At 41.5% G+C, this 21,332-nt stretch overlaps 2 protein-coding genes across 4 annotated transcripts; both read right to left on the bottom strand.

The window, feature by feature from the left end:
• Nucleotides 1-257: 257 nt before the first annotated feature.
• Nucleotides 258-8,735, bottom strand: tgfb1b (transforming growth factor, beta 1b). Of its 2 annotated transcripts, XM_048237767.1 has the most exons (8): nt 8,672-8,735; nt 7,815-8,390; nt 3,797-4,063; nt 3,341-3,418; nt 2,741-2,888; nt 2,460-2,610; nt 1,236-1,346; nt 258-1,094 (listed from the first exon to the last, which is right to left on the bottom strand). In XM_048237767.1, the coding sequence occupies exons 2-8, from the start codon at nt 8,164-8,166 to the stop codon at nt 1,047-1,049; spliced, it is 1,155 nt and encodes a 384-aa protein (XP_048093724.1). In that variant the 5' UTR covers nt 8,167-8,390; nt 8,672-8,735; the 3' UTR covers nt 258-1,046. The 2 variants fall into 2 exon arrangements, with proteins under 2 accessions (XP_048093724.1, XP_048093725.1); XM_048237768.1 differs by lacking the exon at nt 8,672-8,735 and having other exon boundaries at nt 7,815-8,663.
• An 865-nt stretch (nt 8,736-9,600) lies between these two features.
• b9d2 (B9 domain containing 2) lies at nt 9,601-20,578 on the bottom strand. 2 transcript variants are annotated; one of them, XM_048237770.1, is made up of 5 exons: nt 20,505-20,578; nt 19,793-19,967; nt 16,696-16,802; nt 16,474-16,599; nt 9,601-10,364 (listed from the first exon to the last, which is right to left on the bottom strand). In XM_048237770.1, the coding sequence occupies exons 3-5, from the start codon at nt 16,781-16,783 to the stop codon at nt 10,051-10,053; spliced, it is 528 nt and encodes a 175-aa protein (XP_048093727.1). In that variant the 5' UTR covers nt 16,784-16,802; nt 19,793-19,967; nt 20,505-20,578; the 3' UTR covers nt 9,601-10,050. The 2 variants fall into 2 exon arrangements, with proteins under 2 accessions (XP_048093727.1, XP_048093726.1); XM_048237769.1 differs by lacking the exons at nt 19,793-19,967; nt 20,505-20,578 and adding an exon at nt 17,337-17,621.
• Nucleotides 20,579-21,332: the final 754 nt, after the last annotated feature.

Below are 21,332 nucleotides of genomic sequence, written 5' to 3'. Positions count from 1 at the left end.
GAGCAAGGCACCTAACCCCTCACTGCTCCCCGAGCGCCACTGTAGCAAGGCAGCTCACTGCTTCGGGATTAGTGTGTGCTTCACCTCACTGTGTGTTCACTAATTCATGGATGGGATAAATGCAGAGACCAAATTCTTTGTTTGCCCAAGTATACTTGGCCTATAAACCTGATTTACATTTGCACTCCTAAATTCAATGGGTGCATACAGAAGTACATTGTTCATTTGTAGGAAGGGGGTAATGTATGGTATGCGTATAGAATTCATAAAGTGTTGGTTTATTTTGACATTCAGACTCAAGTGTGCATTTCTGATGTGCAATTTTTACATCTTCATCATGCAAAAAAGATTTTGTATGTGTACATGTGTATTGTAAGACTTTTACTGTTTACTGTGATACATTGTTTCTTTTTAAGAGAATTTAGAAATGTATGTAGTTAATTTTGAAGGATGTTACACTTGACTTTCAGGTGGTTGCTGATTAATGCACTACATATTTTTACCTGGAGGTGGCACTGTTCACTCATAAATCAGCCAGTAAGACATTTTTTTAGTCATTTATAATTGAATGCATGACATTCATGGATATGACACTTCTCTGAAATATTTAAACACTGACAAAACAAATGTACTATGTAAAGGACTATAAAAACAACTTTTAAAACAAATCTATGAAAGCCAGATGTTATATCATAGTCTTTTACACTGCACACTCTCTTCAATGGTAAACACACGCCAGTCCTTTCAGATACAGTACTTTCCTGTGAAATGTCAAGTATTATGTCTTTGAAAAGAGGTGGAAAGTTCAATGCCTTTTACAGGTCAAAACCCTTTTTAATAAACAGAGCAAAAAGACTGTGGCCATTGGTGAGTCAGTGGGTGTCTGTGCATCAGTACTGTGTAAATACACCATGGAAACATTAATTGTGTGGTGGCTGCATAAATATGTGAGGTTGACAGTGTAACCGTGTTTATAGGATCTTCTACCAGTTCAGGAAAAGATGTTAAAACAGGACATCATCTACATAGAGTGGCACAGTATCTCCTTAGCTGCATTTGCATGTCCGTACAATCATATTTGATAGTTGCTCCACCTGTAAAATACAGACAGCATTTACATAGTGTGTTGAGATGTTATGCAGTACCTCCAGCTAATGTTAAAAGGTTCAATTTAATCCCTAAATGCTTTAGTTTATTTACAGCTATTTGGTCCTAAAAGCATCCGGTGTCTCTACCTTATGTTGTCTTCCCACGTAGTAGAGGATGGGAAGGGGGTCCATGACGTGTGGAACGCAGCAGGGTTGGGCCGAGGCCCCTGGGTTATGGTGCTTATACAGGGACAACACCTATCAACATATAGATACATATCAACATACAGGGACAACACCTATCAACATATAGATACATATCAACATACAGGGACAACACCTATCAACATATAGATACATACTGTATCAACATACAGGGACAACACCTATCAACATATAGATAACATATCAACATACAGGGACAACACCTATCAACATATAGATACATACTGTATCAACATACAGGTACAACACCTATCAACATACAGAGACAACACCTATCAACATACAGAGACAACACCTATCAACATATAGATACATACTTTATCAACATACAGGGACAACACCTATCAACATACAGAGACAACACCTATCAACATACAGGGACAACACCTATCAACATATAGATACATACTGTATCAACATACATACAGGGACAACACCTATCAACATATATACATATCAACATATAGTGACAACACCTATCAACATATATACATATCAACATATAGTGACAACACCTATCAACATATATACATATCAACATACAGGGACAACACCTATCAACATATATACATACTGTATCAACATACAGGGACAACACCTATCAACATTTATACATATCAACATACATGGACAATACCTATCAACATAGGCATAGATATCAACATACAGGGACAATACCTATATATCAACAATATGCCTTTCATTTAGTCAATTGTCGCCTAGACTCTTTTTGTAGTGACTAGAGTGTATGTTTTCTCTAATTGTTTAAATGTGCAGCAGCAATCTGATGATTTTAGACTATATTTACTTACCTGAGCATATTTATTTACCTGAGCGTATTTGTTTACCTGAGCGTATTTATTTACCTAAGCGTATTTGTTTACCTGAGGGTATTTGTTTACTTGAGCATATTTATTTACCTGAGCATATTTGTTTACCTGAGCATATTTGTTTACCTGAGCGTATATGTGAGCGTATTTGTTTACCTGAGCATTTTGTTTATCTGAGGTTATTTGTTTACCTGAGCATATTTGTTTTCCTGAGCGTACTTGTTTACCTGAGCATTTTGATTATCTGAGGTTATTTGTTTACCTGAGCGTATTTGTTTTCCTGAGCGTACTTGTTTACCTGAGCATATTTGTTTACCTGAGCATATTTGTTTTCTGTGTTCCACACATAGGAACAGGAACCAATGCAGTAGTTGGCGTAGTAACCAGAGGGCTCATGAATCCATTTCCAGCCGAGATCTTTACGGAAATCAATGTACAGCTGTCTTACGCAGCAGTTCTCTGACTTCCTGTAGGATAAAACACAGGCTAATTTAAACATGAAAACAACAACAATATGAAGACTATTTCCTGTTTAGACATGAAAACAATAATAATATGAAGACTATTTCCTGTTTAGGTCATGGCATCACATCTTACTCTGAACAGGTTTCAGCAGTTGAAGTTTGACGCTTCCTTCGGGAATGCTGGTCATCCTGATTCTCCACAGGAAGTGACATCACTAAGATGTGAGGCTTCTGCATGTACATTGAGAGAGTCCCTGTGTCACCTCTGAGTTTGGCCATGCCTGTGTTGGGTGACATTAATGACATCAGTTCAACACCATGCTCGTATGTGGAGCTTCTTCAGCAGGATTATGTATGTCCCATACCATGTTTAATATCTTCAACAGGTTTATTACATGTCCCATACCATGTTTAATATCTTCAACAGGTTTATGACATGTCCCATACCATGTTCATTATCTTCAGCAGTTTTATTACATGTCCCATACCATGTTTAATATCTTCAACAGGTTTATGACATGTCCCATACCATGTTCATTATCTTCAGCAGTTTTATTACATGTCCCATACCATGTTTAATATCTTCAACAGGTTTATGACATGTCCCATACCATGTTCATTATCTTTAGCAGGTTTATTACATGTCCCATACCATGTTTAATATCTTCAACAGGTTTATGACATGTCCCATACCATGTTTAATATCTTCAACAGGTTTATGTATGTCCCATACCAGATATTGAGAAGAGGAAATCCTTATTTTTTTCACCACAGTCACAGTGCGGTTTGAACTGGAAACCTTGTTCCACATCTGGACAGATACAAGACCAAAGAAAGGTTAGCTCATAACAGACTGCAGATTTAGCTCATAACAGACTGCAGATAACAAACAACAGATCTAGCTCATAACAGACAGCAGATCTAGCACATAACAGCAGATTTAGCTCATAACAAACAGCAGATTTAGCTCATAACAGACAGCAGATTTAGCTCAAACAGCAGATTTAGCACATTGGCTATATCTTGTGTTTCTTTGTTTTCATGTCAAACTCAAAATGAGCTGCTAAGGATAAAGGTGAAGATCAAGAGACCAAATATGGCATGGTGATTGGAGATGATTAAAGCCTTTTTTGGAAGTGTTTAATGATTTAGGACATTGATGATGATGATGATGATGATGATGACTTACCTGGTCCCTGAAGCCAGTCTCTCAGTGTTTGTGTCACATCAAAAGAGAGCCAGTGGTCCGCCAAGTCCCTGGACACGAAGCGCGAGGCGAGGTAGCGGGTCTGCAGACCGATGCCACGGTACAGCTCCAGCCTTTGCTCCGTCCCGTTGGGCATGTGCGGGTTCTTGATCTGAATCCGCAGTTCTGCCCGAGAGAGCTGGTCCGTCCCCAGACTGGACCTCATCTCAGTCAAGTTGAACAGGATCTGATACTTCGTCCTGTTCTCACCTGATTAGAGAGACAAACAAGACAAGGCAAGGCAAGTTTCTCATTTTACACACACTGACATAAACAGAAGCCAAGAGTAATAGGAAAAAAACACAAAAGGGCAATAGTTAAAAGAACACCCCCCCACACACACACACACACACACCCCCACCAACACCCACACACACACATACACACCCCCACACACACACACACACCATTTCATCACCCCCACACACACACACACACACACACAACACCCGCACACACACACACCCCCCACCCACCACACACACACACACCCCCCACACACACACACACACCCCCACCATCACACACACACACATACACCCCCACACACACACACACCCCCACCATCACACCCCACACACACACACACACCCCACCATCACCCCCACACACACACATACACCCCCCACACACACACACACCCCCACCATCACCCCCACACACACACACACACCCCCACCAACACCCCCACACACACACACACACCCCCCCCCACACACACACACACCCCCCACACACACACACACACACCATTTCATCACCCCCCACACACACACACACCCCCCCCACCAACACCACACACATACACCCCCACCAACACCCCACACACCATTTCATCACCCCCCCCCCACACACACACACACACACACACACACCATTTCATCATCCCTCCCACACACCCATTACCCCCCTCCACCCCCAATAATAACACACACATAATACACAAAGTTGAGCCTGGCTCTTGAGCAAAAAAATAATAATAATTAACTATCCTTTTATGTGACAATAAACTACTTGAACTTGAACTTGAATAGTTTAAAAATAAAGTACAACTTGAATTTGAATGGTTTCAAAGTAAAGTACAATAGAATAATTAAAATAAAAAAACAAATAAAATAGACCATAAAATGGATTAAATCAAAAAGGCAGTCTAAAAGACACCTCAAGCACACACAAACACTACACCTGGAAATGTTTCCTCATCAAACTTACTCTTTGTTGAAGTTGAAGTTGTACCATTTAAAATGTCCTTGACAATAAAACAAACTAAATAAAATAAAAACAAAAGCAACTGCTTTCTTCAGAATGTATTGATTTGGGCAGATTCTTGTTTTCTTAAGAATGTATTGATTTGGGCATATTCTTGTTTTCTTCAGAATGTATTGATTTGGGCATATTCTTGTTTTCTTCAGAATGTATTGATTTGGGCATATTCTTGTTTTCTTAAGAATGTATTGATTTGGGCAGATTCTTGTTTTCTTGCCACTGCAAAGCAAAGCAATCCTCAGGGGTGAGGTTTTCCATTTTAGCTCTTTTCCAGAGGTTCACCATGTCTGTCTGGTGCCGGGGCCCAAATTGACCCTGTATCGCACAGTAATTACACACTGATGAGACCGCCAGAGGCGCGAGCCAGATCACTCCACTTCTCGCCACCACAGCCTTCCGCCAGGCCCGCTCAATATTAGGGTTCCCCTAGCAATTACGTGTCCCCCTGCGGTCGTGTGGCTGGAAAGGCTGGAGATCAGGACAAGTAAATAGCTTATGAACGATGGGAGAGCCCTGAGAAGCCACACACACACACACACACACACACACGCACACACACACACACACACACACACACACAGAGCCCTGAGAAGCCACACACACACGCACACACACGCACGCACGCACGCACACACACACATGCACACGCACACGCACACGCACACGCACACCAGGGTTGTGCACAATTCCAATTGCAATTCTGCTTCCTGTTTGCTACCTCAATTGAAATGCAAGTGAAATTCAAGAATTGAATTGGAATTTAAGAGCCAGTTTTAATTCAATTCTGGAATTTTGCACAAGCCTGGTATTGGGACAGCACTGCTGGTGGTTTTCCTTGAGAAATTGTTAATTCAGCTAAGCCAGCAAGACAGAAACACCCATGCACACGCGACCACAGCTAGCGTCCCAAATTATAGAGCATCTGCATCTTTAAACCACACCCTGTTTCTAAGTAAAAATATTCTAAGACCAGTTCAATTTCTCCCATGTCTACAATTCAATCTCTCAATATTTAATTTAGTTTATCTACTTTTTAAAGGTGCATTCTGTAATGTTTGTTATCTACAAACTGCAACAATTGTGTAATTGGGAAGTAAAAGACTTGACAGTTTTCTATATATCTACCTCATTTCAAGTGTTTCCTTAGATCTCTTCAACTAGAATAATTATCGTCCAATTATTTTTATTATTGTTATTATTTTGTTTGTCAAAAGTGAATAGTTTGAGAGACTGCAGAGAAAATGTGACGTGAACAAGAAGCTGCTCACAGACATGATGCTCCACACACATGATGCTCCACACACATGATGCTCACACACATGATGCTCCACACACATGATGCTCCACACACATGATGCTCACAGACATAAGACACAGTGTGTGTTTGGGGATGTGTGTGTTTGGGGATGGAGGACCTTGTGTTAAGACACAGTGTGTGTTTAAAGATGGAGGATCTTGTGTTAGGATATAGTGTGTGTTTGGGAATGTGTGTGTTTGGGAATGTGTGTGTTTGAGGATGTGTGTGTTTGAGGATGGAGGATCTTGTGTTAGGACACAGTGTGTGTTTGTTAAGACACAGTGTGTGTTTGGGGATGGAGGATCTTGTGTTATGCAGATAGGAGTCCGTGTATACAGGAACTGAGTCACTCACGCTACATGCTGAGTACCGGCTTCCTTCCTCTCCAGATAATCGGCATGAACACACACACACACACACACACACACACACACACACACACACACACACACACACACACAGAAACAGACACATTCTTATCGACAGATATATATAAACCACACACACACACACACACACAGAAACAGAAACAGACACACGCTTATCGACAGACATATATAAACCACACACACACACACACACACACACACACACACACAGAAACAGACACATGCTTATCGACAGACATATATAAACCACACACACAGAAACAGACACACGCTTATCGACAGACATATATAAACCACACACACACACACACACACACACACACACACACACAAACAGACATGCTTATCGACAGACATATATAAACCACACACACACACAGAAACAGATACATGCTTATCGACAGACATATATAAATCACACACACACACACACACACACACACACAGAAACAGACACATGCTTATCGACAGACATGTATAAACTACACACACACACACACACACACACACACACAGAAACAGACACACGCTTATCGACAGACATATATAAACCACACACACACACACACACACACACACACACACACACAGACACACACTTATCGACAGACATATATAAACCACACACACACACACGCTTATCGACAGACATATATATAAACCACACACACACACACACATAGACAAACAAACACACACTTATCGACCGACATATACAGTATAAACCACACACACACACACAGAGACGGAGGGAGAGAGAAACACACACACACACACACCACACACACACACACACACACCCCCCCCCCCCCCCCCCACACACACACACACACACACACACCACACACACACACACACACACAGAGACGGAGGGAGAGAGGGAGAGAGAGAGAAACACACACACACACACACTTCATGTTTTTCTGTGTAAATGTTTCTTATTGTATCTGCACACTGTTGCTTGTGTCTGCACATGTGCACGTATGACCCCACAGGCGCCTGTACTCACGCTGTTTCATGCTGAATTTGTGCACCTCTTTGGCATAGTACGTGCCCTCGTCCTCGTCCAGAGCCCAGGCTGCCCCCATGTGCTGCCCGTGCTCCGCTCCCAGCTGGACGGTGCTGTTGTAGACGGACAGGAGAGTGATCGGCACCTGCTCGTCCCCCCGCTCCTCCTGCTCCTCCTCCAGCTCTGGCTCTCTGGGCAGACGCAGCTTGCTGAGGATCTGCCCGCGGATGGCTTCGATCCTCTTCCTCCGCATCAGGTCCACGTCCAGGGGTCTGCAGGTGGACAGGGCGGCGCTGTGGAGGACGCAGGTTAGCACACAGAGCCCGGCGAGGAGCGCAGTTGCCGCTCTCATTCTCCGCGCTCGATGACCACGACCACGGCTCTTTGGTGTTGAGGGAAATCAGACCAAGACGAGAGTCCTGGGTCAAATCAGCCGCTTGGCTTGCTGCTCCGACATCTTGAAGTAAAGATCCCCTTGCCATTCCTCAGAAGCGCTCATTTGATATTCCATATTCAGACTTCAAGGGTGGAAATCCCACCAATTGATACCAACAAATTGCAATTCAATGGCTTCTCCTTTAAAAAACCAAAATGCAACAAATTCAACAAATGCATGCAAAATAGGCTTCAATGTATGCACTAAACATGCCACCAGTAAATAAATTCAGTGAGGCAAGATTGAGTAAGATAAAATACTGTAAAAGTTTGGTAGCTCTTATATTTCAGCTGGCAAAATCAGCTCACTATCTCGTAAGCTATTTTGGGGCTAATGATTTAGACTTGAAACAGAGGAAAAGCAGCAGCCAAAACTTCCTGTGCTTCCCCTTGGGGACACTTCCCTGGTGGGATGTACTCACACTGAGGGAAATTACAGATGATTTTAGACAAACTTCTATCTTCTGTTTGAATTCCTTTAACTGTACAAAAACAGAATATGCTCAATATGTACAGAGTAAACAAATAGTAAACTAAAAACAAAGAAATACACAATATATACACATTATATATATATATATATATATATATATATTCTCATTCATTTAAATTCACTGTATGAACTTTGAGTCTAAACTTATCTGTGGAGAATATTCCCCAGGGGTTACTTGGCCACATGTGTATCCAGCAGCCAGTCTCCTGATTGCACACTTGCCTGTGTGTTCTCCCTAGACCCCAGCGGTCCTGCAGCCAGTCTCCTGATTGCACACTTGCCTGTGTGTTCTCCCTAGAATACAGCGATCCTGCAGCCAAAGCCACTCTACACTGCAGCTGACGAGACCCACTCCTCCCAGGCACAAAGTCAGCATCTATTCCCACCCTTTTTCTTTGGGGGCCTCAACTATTGGCTGGGAATCTGACCGGAACTAACAGACAAACAAGGAAGAAAACATTCTAAAGCCATGCGTCTGAGAACGGCTATAGGCAGTAAAACCGGATGTCTGAGAACGGCTATAGGCAGTAAAACCGGATGTCTGAGGATGCTATATGCTGTAAAACTGCTTAAACAATTTATAGCTTATTTATGATGTCAGCATACAGGGCTCTCAAGGATTTCCCAGAGAGGTAACATACTACATGACTGTAGTCATTGATTACTTACTTACAATTACTACAAGTTGTCAAATCTGCCATTCAGTATTGAAGAATGGATAGACATATGGATTAAATACATGCATGCAGGGATGGATTAATTCACATCAACTCAACAACAAAACACCTGAGGTAACCAGGCTAGGCCACTGAAGAATTGAATTTTAAGGATCCAATAGTCTTTTTCTTGAAACTTCAAACGGACAAAAACTCTGGTTCAGGCTGAAACATTTTTATTACATAAACAATGGTCATTTAAAAAAAACTCAACACAATAAAACAATGCCGTAGAAATGTGTTGTTAAAATGCTGTTGAAATGTGTTTTAAAAGCTATACAATTTAAAAGCTCTGGGTTATATAAACGTAACATAAAAACATGATCAGTCGTGACGAGAAGGCATAAATGGCTTGCAAAATATTTCTGTAGGGCCCCTGGATCTGACTAGCCGAGCACCTTTGAAGTACCAAGTACCACGACTCCTCCAACTGAACATTTGGTGTTTATATATAACCCTCTTGGGTTACTGATGATACACAATACCAAATGGCATTCATATGATACTCAATACCAAATGCCATTCTTCAGCCAACATCTCTCTCCGTATGTTGGAATGTCTTCTCAGCATGGCATTCTCATAGTCCACGCCTTCAGCTCTCAATGCCATATCTGTCGAAATGACGCAGAATGATGCCCAGTTCCACCTCTACGACGCCCATGGCGACTGTGTGCAGGCGATATCGGTCAGCTCCACTGTAGATGAGGTCTGGCGATCGCAGTTGTGGTCCACCACCAACAAACATCTGGGCCAGCTGTTCCTGCCAGGACCCCAGGGGCCGCCACGTCACACACTGCAGGCGATGGTGACCCGGACTGGACGGTATGTGGCAGTAGCCGTAACCGTAAAGTTCACAACGGCCAAAGGAGTCCTGGTGCCACACCTGCACGTGTAGCTTAGGCCAACCTAGAGACGGCACAAGTTTACAGTTAGCTTAGTAGCTTAGGCCAACCTAGAGACGGCACAAGTTTACAGTTATCTTAGTACAAGGTTCTTGCAGGTTTCAGTAAGTCAAATTAAAGACCTTTTTAAGACATTTTAAGACCATAAAGATTGAAATTTAAGACCTACACGACGATACCAAAAAAAAAAATATTCAAATCAAAGAAATTCTGAAAAATCATTGAAGAGTCGCTGAAAAAGGATTAATTAAATTTACAGATAAAGCAATCAAACTAGTAACCTTCCACACCCAACATCTACAACCCAACTGATTTTGCATTGCTCACTTGTAGTATACTCAAGGAAAAATATCCGTGTCAATGCACTCAAAATGCCCTAAACCTTAAGCCCAAAATGAAAATAATTTAAAACAAACTAGCCCTCAAATAGAATAGATTTCATCAAGGAAGTCAAAATGAGACTGAGTTGAAACTGGGTGTGAAAGTGTGTTTTGGTGGACACTCTGCACTTGTCTATGTGTGTGTGTGTGTCAGGGTTCGGTAATTACCGACATTGGCCGAAAAAAAATGAAATGTCCACAAAATTAAATCTCTCCGGTCAAATTGTCTGATTGAAATTGGCTATCAATCCCGCCCCCCTAACGCAATCTGAATTTGAGAATAAGCCTTAATATGTAAGCCTATATTATACGCCCCTCTGGCTATGTTTTTAAATGAACAGGCTCTTGAAAAGTAGGCTATTAAACAACACACATAGCCTATGCTGCATTTCAAATAGGAAGCGCACGCTTAAAATGTCTATGTTAAACAACGAACAAATGAGTGAGGCGGTTCAAACATGGCCAGGCCCAGAGGCCAGACGCGATGGATGATAAATTGGTAACGTCTGAAGCCTGTCCGGTCAACTCCACCACCCCCAGATAAAAAGCAGAAGTGTCGGGCGTAGGCCTATCTGTCGGAATCAGTGACGTTGGAAGTGGAGTTGCGGGGGTGTGGCCGCTCCAAGACACTGTCATTCTCCGTGTACACTGGACATGCAACTGTGTTCTTTACCCAAAGCATACAGTAGGCCTATGCTTTCTCTGTCTATAATCTGCAGGGTTAGGGCCTCCTCGACGAGGAGATTGCTGGTCCGCTGATACTTCCGCACAATTAAACTGTAGCCCTCATCATTGAACCCAAGTAACAAAAGAAAAGAAAACTAAACATTTCCCAGAATAAGCAACATTTCTTAATTTATTGTTCTCAAATAAAGAGGCATAGCATTAGGGGGTAGTGGTGTTATCAAATAAAGAGGCATAGCATTAGAGGGTAGTGGTGTTCTCAAATAAAGAGGCATAGCATTAGGGGGTAGTGGTGTTCTCAAATAAAGAGGCATAGCATTAGGGGGTAGTGGTGTGAGTTACCATTCTTGTGTGTGTGCATCTGTGCAAGTTAAACAGTCACCACTGGAGATAACGGGTAGCAGCAACAAACAACGAGCCTTTTTAAACAACGAACGGTTTGTGATCTCCTGATGTCCATGAAAACATAGATACTGGCTAGATCTTGTTAGGCATGTTTGTTAGGGCTAATGAACACGCTTTGCATTCTATACAGCCTGATTATGTCATTCTTTAAGCTACATAGCCTGTCTCCAGTTTTCCTCAATTTGACTAATTAAGAAGCGATAATAGATATTTTGGCATATCACCAAAATGTCCGGAAAAAGAAACCTCACAATTTTTTTCTAGCGGAAACTCTGGTGTGTGTGTGTGTGTGTGTATGTGTTTGCATGAGAATGTGTGTGGGTGGGGTATGTGTATGAGCCTTGTCAAGGATGTCGTTAGACTTACAGTATTTAGGGGGAGCTGAAACCACCCAAAGATGATCAAAAGCCCTCCTAAAAATATATAGTATTAATATGCGTCCAAATTCACTTCCATTATTCTCTGTTGAATTGCTCACAGAGTACTTATCTAGATAGATAGATAGATAGATCTCCCTGATCCCCAGGGGAAATTCAAGGCAAGGAAATTATCTCTCACAAGTAGCACAGACGTCACTTGAAAGAGCGAAACCGGAGCTTTCGAATGATGTTAGCGGCTAGTGCTGATAAACAGTTTGTATTTTGTGGCTAGCTTATGTTTCTCTGCATGCTCTGGCTTGTGACTCCAGCCTTCCACACCCAGAGTCCCCAATTGAATAGTTTTTTTGCAAAGTTTGCAGCTTAGCCTCGCATCTGAGCTGGTACCACTTGTAACCAACAGCAGACATCGCCAGATCTAGCCAGTGTTGCCACAGTTACCTTGGAAAAGTAATCTGATTACTCCTTTAAAACGTAACTTAGTTATTTTTAAAATCGAGTAATCAGTAAAGTAATGGAGCTAGATTACAAGTTACTTTATTAGTTACTTTCAGCAGCTGCCGACAACACCCCCCGCCACCTCAACATAAAAATGACAACCGGTTTTGCCAATACTCACTTTATTGGAGTGCATTTTAACAGTAAGGTCAACAATGTATAGCAGACATCCCAACCTGCCCTTTAGCCTACTTAGATACTGAAATTCAGATGTTTGTGCAATAATGTCTAGTCAGTACACCAAATAAGGAAGGCCTATAGATAGAAATTGTGATGATAAAATATGTAGATTTTGGTAGTTTGGGCTTTTCATTTTCAAAAAGAAAACAAACGGGAGAGCGCGGTGTTTGCAAAGAAAAGGCTTTTCATGTAGCCTTGGCAACTAGCCATCTAGTATAGGCCTGAATAATAGCAAATTAAATGACACTTGTTAAACTCACCTCAACAAGTCTTTTGCAGCCATGGGCAATGCTACAAACAGTGCAGTGTGCAAGACTCATTATGTTTTACTCTTATGAGACAAGGGTACACTTTTGTGTAGTCTGATGTGAAATGGGTCTTAAATGTTCCTTTTTGGAGGCCACTGACTCTGCCATGACGCTCCTGTTCCTAGATACACTGAACTGATTAATTTAGTTCAGGAGAAAAAAGATAAAAGCCCACGTACACTGAAAATTGATTGGTTGATTTAGCAAAACAGGCCAGGATGCTCTGTCTTGGTTTTAGCTTCAGGAACACACACCACCCCTCTCTCTCCCTCTCCGTCAGATCGCCAGCTAAACTCAGGCGCACGCCGATTTGAATTCCGGTCTTGTTCGTTCTAGATTCGGGAGATTTTATCTAATTTATGGCCGCCAGGAAGCCGCTATCGGAGACTCCCAGAACTTCGGGAGACTTGGGATGTGTAGCTAGACAGCACTTTGTCACCAGCACAGAGTGTACAACGTACCTTAATGTTGTCATGTTTAGCTGACACAAACTCAAAGTAATGACTGTATTGCTAAAATGCGCATCTCTCTCCTCCCTCTATTGTTGTTTATGTTTGTGTTGCTGCGTGGTATTACACGTGAGTCATCATGCTGAAAATGTGAGTGTTAATCCCCGAGCAGGTATTGCATTTATCACGGGATTTGTAGATTTATCACTGCGTAGGCTACGTACCAACACCAATATCCCCCAGAAAGAACTACAACACACTGAACCAATGTTCTGAGCATTCTGCTGGTTTTGTTACAATGGTAGCAAAGACGCTAGAGCTCTGCTTTGCTAGCTACGACTCAATACTTTTTTGCTACTTTGTAATAACTTTCTGTGGCCAGCGTTTCTGGAGATGAACAATGGTAAAATATTTTTTAGACCTGACTAAATTAGACCTCGGAATGAAAATCTGGCCTTTTTAAGACGTTTTCAGGCCCTAAATTTAAAGTTCTGAATTTTAGACTTTTTAAGACCCCGCGGGAACCCTGTTAGTAGCTTAGGCCAACCTAGAGAGGGCACAAGTTTACAGTTAGCTTAGGCCAACCTAGATACAGCACAAGTTTACAGTTAGCTTACAGTTAGCTTAGGCCAACCTAGAGACGGCACAAGTTTACATTTAGCTTAGGCCAACCTAGAGACAGTACAAGTTTACAGTTAGCTTAGGCCAACCTAGAGACTGTACAAGTTTACAGATAGCTTAGGCCAACCTAGAGACGGTACAAGTTTACAGTTAGCTTAGGCCAACCTAGAGAGGGTACAAGTTTACAGTTAGCTTAGGCCAACCTAGATACGGTACAAGTTTACAGTTAGCTTAGGCCGACCTAGAGAGGGTACAAGTTTCTATCAAAAATGTCAAGGCATGCTTAGCCTACATAGCCAGCAGCAATATCCATATAATAATTGTAATGTTGTGATCATTATTCCGATTGCTACTATTATAAAGTGGAGCAACAGTTTGACCATGTAAAGGGGAAATGGGAATGAGAACCGTTTGGAATCAACATAAAGACACAGTAGTCTATTTTGGACCATTCAACTGTTTCATTAGCCCAGTGTTTCTCAAACTTTTTTTTTCTGGGGACCCACTTTTTAAAAATGACAGACTATCGCGACCCAACTCGTGACTGTGGTAGTTAACAAACTAGATCAGTGGTTCTCAAACTTTTTCTTTCCCCACTTTGATCAAGGGGGCATTCTCGAGCCCCACCTGTCCCTCATCGCTCTAAGAAGCTTAAAATTGTCAAATTTATTGAAATAATGACAAGTTCTAAATATATCCTCTTCAACAGAGTTAAAATCAGCTGGTGCTGCAGATATAATAATAAATAAATACATAACACACATATTTCTGTTTTCCAGCAACATATTATGGGCAGCCGTGGCCCACTGGTTAGCACTCTGGACTTGTAACCAGTGGGCCGCGGCTGAAGTGCCCTTGAGCAAGGCACCTAACCTCACTGCTCCCCAAGCGCCGCCATTGTAGCAGGCAGCTCACTGCACCGGGATTAGTGTGTGCTTCACCTCACTGTGTGTACACTGTGTGCTGTTTGTATTTCACTAATTCACCGATTGGGTTAAATGCAGAGACCAAATTTCCCTCACGGGATCAAAAAAGTATATATACTTTATATTAGGAAGCATAGGCATTGTACAGCATTGTACAATATATTCAATGAAATGCCAACATGCTGCATTAAATGGATAATCCAGTAATACTGAGCACTGCTGGTTTGGAAATATCGTCAAGAAATGTTCATTCATGAACGTGCTTGCAGATTCAAACATGCGCTCTTCCTCCAAGAAGAGGCGACTCGGAGCTCAAACACGCGCGACAGCACTTTACCTCGGGAAAGCCACCTTGCCTCGCTGTGAAACAGTACAGCCTTTTGGTCAGCTACCATCTCTTCGAAAAGTGTGGAGAATAGAATAGGCCGCTTTTAAGGGCGAGTTTTGATGAAATTCACCACTCTCACAACAACGTTCAAAATCTCATGTAGGTCGGGACTAACTAAGCTGCCTTGACACGAGCGCTTCCCTGTGAATAACACAGTGCGTCCATTGCGCATCGGCTACCTGGGCCGCTACATATAAAAAATAAATAAAAAAAACTCCTGCTTTTCACGTCAGTTCGCGCTCCACCTGGCACGTCTCCGCGACCCACAGTTTGAGAAACGCTGCATTAGCCTAAGTTATGGCCTGTTATTCAATTAAATTTGCATTTGTATGATGTAAATGATAACATTCATTTTTTTGTGATTTTTTTCTCATGTACATTCTTCAGCCAAAAATAGCAAATGCTCAAATTTCATGTAATCATTTATACCATACTATCACATTGGCGTTATGGATGTTACAAAAAACGTAATTTTCCATGGACTTGCCCTTTACAGTTTGGCAATGTTTATGTAATAAATATATAATATATGGGCAATGGTTAGTTGAACCAAGACATGTTGACATTCTGTTACACACATTAACTTTGTTACAGTGTCATTACCTCATGATGTCCACTTCAATGCCCTTAGACTACTTTGACAAGATTAACAGTACGCCGATGTTACAGACGCTACACAAGCTAGGCCTACAGTACATAAAGCGGATCTCTCTGCTACACAAGCAAGGCCTACAGTACCGGTACATAAAGTGGATCTCTGCTACACAAGCTAGGCCTACAGTACATAAAGCGGATCTCTGCTACACAAGCTAGGCCTACAGTACCGGTACATAAAGCGGATCTCTGCTACACAAGCTAGGCCTACAGTACCGGTACATAAAGCGGATCTCTGCTTACCCTGGAGACCCTTGGTGGTATAGTGGAGGTCCACTGGCTGGCTCCAATAGGCCATTTCTCCAGTCTGGGGGAAGTCTACTTGGGTCTGACCCTCCCTGAGGCCAGACAGAAGTCTCCATGCACCGCCTTGCATGAGCAGAGAGAGAGACATTATTGGTACATTTGGTAAGTTACTACTTTACCTTCAAGTGTCACTGTAAGTTAGGGCACCGGTTCACTCACCTGTATGGACTCCCCACTTGCAAAAGAGACTGCTTTGAGGAAATCCGCTCGCTCCAATGATCTGGCCAATTATATGCAGCTCTGCCATAAGCTAACCTGGACTTTCACTATACAAGGAGACGATAGTATTAACGTTACATTACAATACAATACTTACAGAGAAAGGCTAACTTCTGGTAACTTCTGTCATTTAAAGTTTAATGACAGTTATGTTAGCTAATGATGTATTTATTGAATTCATATCAACATACGGAAATAATCAGTAAGTTAGCATAATAATATCATTTCACTTTAGAATGGTGAATCGATAGCTTTGGCAGCAGCTTAACACAATGACGTTCACGTTAACGTTAGAGCAGCTAAGCTTAACTGATAACTGTTGTTGGGCTATGTGGTGCAGTAAGTTAAGGCAAACCATTACCTTATATTAATCTATATTAAATATAAAAACGTTACCGTTACTCGTTGTCATTATTAGTTAACGATTCAGTCAGTTCAGCAGGTTCATAGAAGCTACAAGGGAAAGCAACTCTGGAAGCTTAACCTTACTTACATGAGCTAGGTTAACGTTAAGATTAGCTTAAACACCTTACACTTTGTGATAAAGTCAACGGTGAGATGATAATCTTGGAGGGACATACCTGGAATCTCGGAATTTCCATAAAATGCTCCTCCCTGAAAACGATCTAATTTCCAAGAAGCTGTCCTGAAGTCATTTAAATAAATCAGAGAAACATGACAAGCTAACTAAAGGCGAAATAGAAAGGTTTTTAATGACGCCCTGTTGTCGCCACGAGCAACCAGATAATCTTCTTCTAGTTGCTTATACAAAATATAGCGCTTTATCGCCACCATCTGGACCGGAGGCAGAGTGAAGTATAGACATCCTGATCTCTCTATTACATTATGACAGTTTTTCTCAGTCGCTTTTGTGCTTTTCTCAGATCAGAATGTTCTCAAAATTCTCATAACTAGACTATTAGTTCAACCTCCACAACATTTAGTAATTTGTGCACATCATAGTAGCAATTTCTCCTTTCTCTGAACAAATGCTTTTGAACATCAGTAGCTTTGTCATGAAAATGAACTAGGCTATACTTATGGATACTGAATAGTCGTTCCCAATAAAACTAATAGTCCTCATTTCATTGCTTGAGTCATTACATACAAAATTGGTGAACTAGTTATCAAATTCTGTCACAATGCTGTAGAATTGCAGTAAAACTGACACGTACATATTCAGTGTCTTGTCACTTACTCCCCTAACTACAGCCATTTGTAGTTTTCAAATGGCTGTACAAGTACTGTATAGTGCTGTCTTGAGCATTTTCAGGTAGTGTCACCGAGTTCTGACCTTTTTTTCCATGGGAAAACACTGAGAGCATAAACTGTCGTAATGAAAACATGACAGAGCCATTTGACTATCTTGTTCATAAACAATGGCATCAAGACTTCTCATTTTGATGACACTGGCAGTTTCATTGATATAAATACTTGCTTTTGAGGAATGGACTATCCATTTTGAGCAAGTGACGTTGCTTTTGCAGGTTATCCACTAGGTTTTGCAGTTTGCACTAATTGTTTTGAGAAATGCACTGCTGTGCAAATGTTAATAGTGATGTGAGAAAAGCACCAAAGCGACTGAGAAAAAACTGTAACTGATAGGCCTAACAAGATTGTATGCCCCTCAAGAGCTGCAAGAAAAACATCAGTTGAAAGTACGTAAGGATGTTGGTGTGCGCAAGGAACTTGTGCCATCGCACACCAACATTTTAGAAAGGAAAAAAACAAGAACTGTAAGCTAGTCAGGATAGCTGCAGCCTCTCTACTGATTTAACCCCCCCTGTCTGTTCTTAAAGGTGGCTTTGTGTTGGGCTACTGCTGCTGTAGGCTGCTTGTTATTCTCCTCTCTACTGATTTCATCCCCCTGTCTGTTCTTAAAGGTGGCTTTGTGTTGGGCTACTGCTGCTGTAGGTTGCTTGTTATTCTCCTCTCTACTGATTTCATCCCCCCTGTCTGTTCTTAAAGGTGGCTTTGTGTTGGGCTACTGCTGCTGTAGGCTGCTTGTTATTCTCCTCTAGCACAAGCCTAACAATAACATTTATTGGCTGTCTCTAAGTATAAGATGAGCGTTTCTCACATTAAGATTATTAGGCTATTATAAGGCTATTCAATCTCAAGTGTAGTATCAAGTGTAGTGGCAGGCACTTGCACAAGCATTCATTCTGTGTTCTGTCTCCACAGGCATTGGCTGTTCCATTTAATTGTGTCAGCTACTCCATCACCATGTTGGCTGATACACCAAAGCACAGGCTGATGATGATGGTTGTCCCTCTTACCTGAGCAGGCCAAGGGTACAGTTGCTTTTGTATTTTAACTGTAGATAGACATGGTATTCTGTTGCATATTGCATAATGTTGTTGTTTCAAGTATTTATTTTTTGGTAAACTGTCTCTTACTGCCTCTAGTCTTTAACAAACATGTTTCTAGAACATAAAGTGAGTGGAATTGTACAGCAGGGAGATCATACCTTTATGAATAATTCATATGTGATGGGAATGGGCGCTACAGATGGGAAATATCAGTGTGTTCACAGAGCAGCTGACATCAGAGAGGCTTGGTGCAGTAGCCTAGATATGCTGCTAAACAACACAAATCCATTCACAGAGGACACGCTGAATCCCAAAGACTGATCAACACATATTACGCAATTTTGCTGGTCTACTGTACCAGTGTCTTTCAGTGAGAGACATCTTACTCTTTAATATACATGCACTGTCTTGTCATTTAATCGCTTTTGAACCAAATTTGATCAACAGTTTTGCCTGAAATTGTGTGCACACACATCATAGCAAACATCTGGTATTCTTTTCCTTTAGTGATAGTACCCTATAGATAGTACCTTAGTCATAGTAGGCTGCCCTATGGATAGCACCCTATGGATAGTACTAATGGTGGTAGTGATAGTACCCTTTGGATAGTACTACTGATTGAAGCATTTTCTACACTCTCTCTTAATGAGCAAGTAAGAAAGACAACAAAGACAGACTGGAATGAGGTAGCGAAGGCAGTATATGCAAGTGCTAGTGGAAATTACCTTATTTATTTAGAGCACAATGCTGGCATGCAGCCTCTGTCCTTTGGTCTGTGCAATTGGTTGTGACTGGCCTGCAATCCCAATTCAAGCTAATCTGCATAGCACACAGACATCTCCACACGTGCAGCCGAGCTTCCTGCCTGTAATCTGGAGTCCTTGCAGCAGGATATGCGCTCTGTTTTTAAACACAATGTGGTAAGGCCATACGTCACCAACATGATACAGTCCCACTGGTCTGGGGTTGCACTGGTCATTTGTTTTGAGCAGATTTCCAGCAATAATATGATTAAGAGGTTTTCTACTCCCCACAAGCCATATAGGCCTACATCTCAGTTAATGTTGAGACAATGTAAAATAGGCACAATATCCTTACTATATTGGAGTTGTTTTTTTGCTCAGCTAAAACATGGGCAACTGACAAGGCACACCACACAAAGTACACCTCATCCCCAACTAGATCAGCAAAGTCAATTTAATGCCCAACGTGTTACTTTGCTTGTTGCTGGTCAATGAAATTAAGGTCCGGAACCCTGAGACGCATGCTGTCTGTTCAATGGTATGATGATATCTCACTGAGGAGGAGGACTGTTTCTGGAAAAGCCCTGTCTGGCCATATGCTGTATAGATAGACATTTCAGCATCTGTACTATACATAAACAGTATTCAGCTATTATCTTGTGCCATTTTGTACCTACTTATAACAAGACTCTACCTAACTGAGTTGACTTGTCTTTTTCTTGTTGTTGCTGGACCATTCTTTCTTGTGTTTTGCTTCTGAACCTGTCTTGATGTCGCTGGAGAGATTCGTGCCTGTCTGCTTCTTCCTCCGACACATACGGATGCGCACGGTTGGCCGAACCAGGTATTCCATTTGTGCCATCTGGGTCCTAGGCTCCTCAGGCTCACTGACTGTGCTGTTGTTTGTGTTTGTCATCCACAAGTCTTGTCTTCCTTGTTAGGACAGAGATACTGTATTGCTACAGGGCTGCACTGTTCTGAACCTAGAGAACATACTGTACACAGAGCTTACTAATAGTGTACTTTATGGGATCGTCCATAATAATTATTTATTTATTTGTTTGTTTATTTATTAGGACAATGCTCATTAATTAACAGACAAGCTGTAAATAAGCCGGGGTTAGCTTGTGAGTGCTAATTTCCATCCGTTGTCCCTAGCCAGTTCTAAAGACAGCCTAGAATAAAACAGCAAACAGAAAAATAAAATAATTTGAAAAAAACAGTATAAGTAATAGGAAAGCTGTGCAAGCTGGTAGGCTACCCAGACCAAAGATACCCATCAGACAAGACAGTATGGTAAAACTGGCTACATAACACACAAGACAAATAGCTATTACAACACATTACAGAACAGAACAAACATGTAGGCCTTAAAAAAAAAAAAACAGAACAGTGCAGATAATGTACATATTAGGAATAAAATAACAATGTAACAACTTATTTTGTTTGCTTTAATCCAAGTTTATATGATATATATATATCATTTCAGCAGTATAGCACTCGTGATCATAGGGTTGGTAAT

Source organism: Alosa alosa, chromosome 2, assembly GCF_017589495.1.
Source record: "Alosa alosa isolate M-15738 ecotype Scorff River chromosome 2, AALO_Geno_1.1, whole genome shotgun sequence".
Lineage (NCBI taxonomy): Eukaryota > Metazoa > Chordata > Actinopteri > Clupeiformes > Clupeidae > Alosa > Alosa alosa.
This window is presented reverse-complemented; position numbering and strand designations above follow the sequence as displayed.

Excerpts from the sequence above, each read along its gene's own strand:
- b9d2 (XM_048237770.1), bottom strand. The coding sequence starts at position 16,783 with ATGGCAGAGCTGCATATAATTGGCCAGATCATTGGAGCGAGCGGATTT. Across the intron at positions 16,600-16,695 it reads CAAGTGGGGAGTCCATACAG|GCGGTGCATGGAGACTTCTG; the intron begins GTGAGTGAACCG and ends TGCTCATGCAAG. Across the intron at positions 10,365-16,473 it reads TACCACCAAGGGTCTCCAGG|GTTGGCCTAAGCTACACGTG; the intron begins GTAAGCAGAGAT and ends TGCCGTCTCTAG.
- tgfb1b (XM_048237767.1), bottom strand. The coding sequence starts at position 8,166 with ATGAGAGCGGCAACTGCGCTCCTCGCCGGGCTCTGTGTGCTAACCTGC. Across the intron at positions 3,419-3,796 it reads AGACTGGCTTCAGGGACCAG|ATGTGGAACAAGGTTTCCAG; the intron begins GTAAGTCATCAT and ends GTATCTGTCCAG. Across the intron at positions 1,095-1,235 it reads ACGTGGGAAGACAACATAAG|GTGGAGCAACTATCAAATAT; the intron begins GTAGAGACACCG and ends TGTATTTTACAG.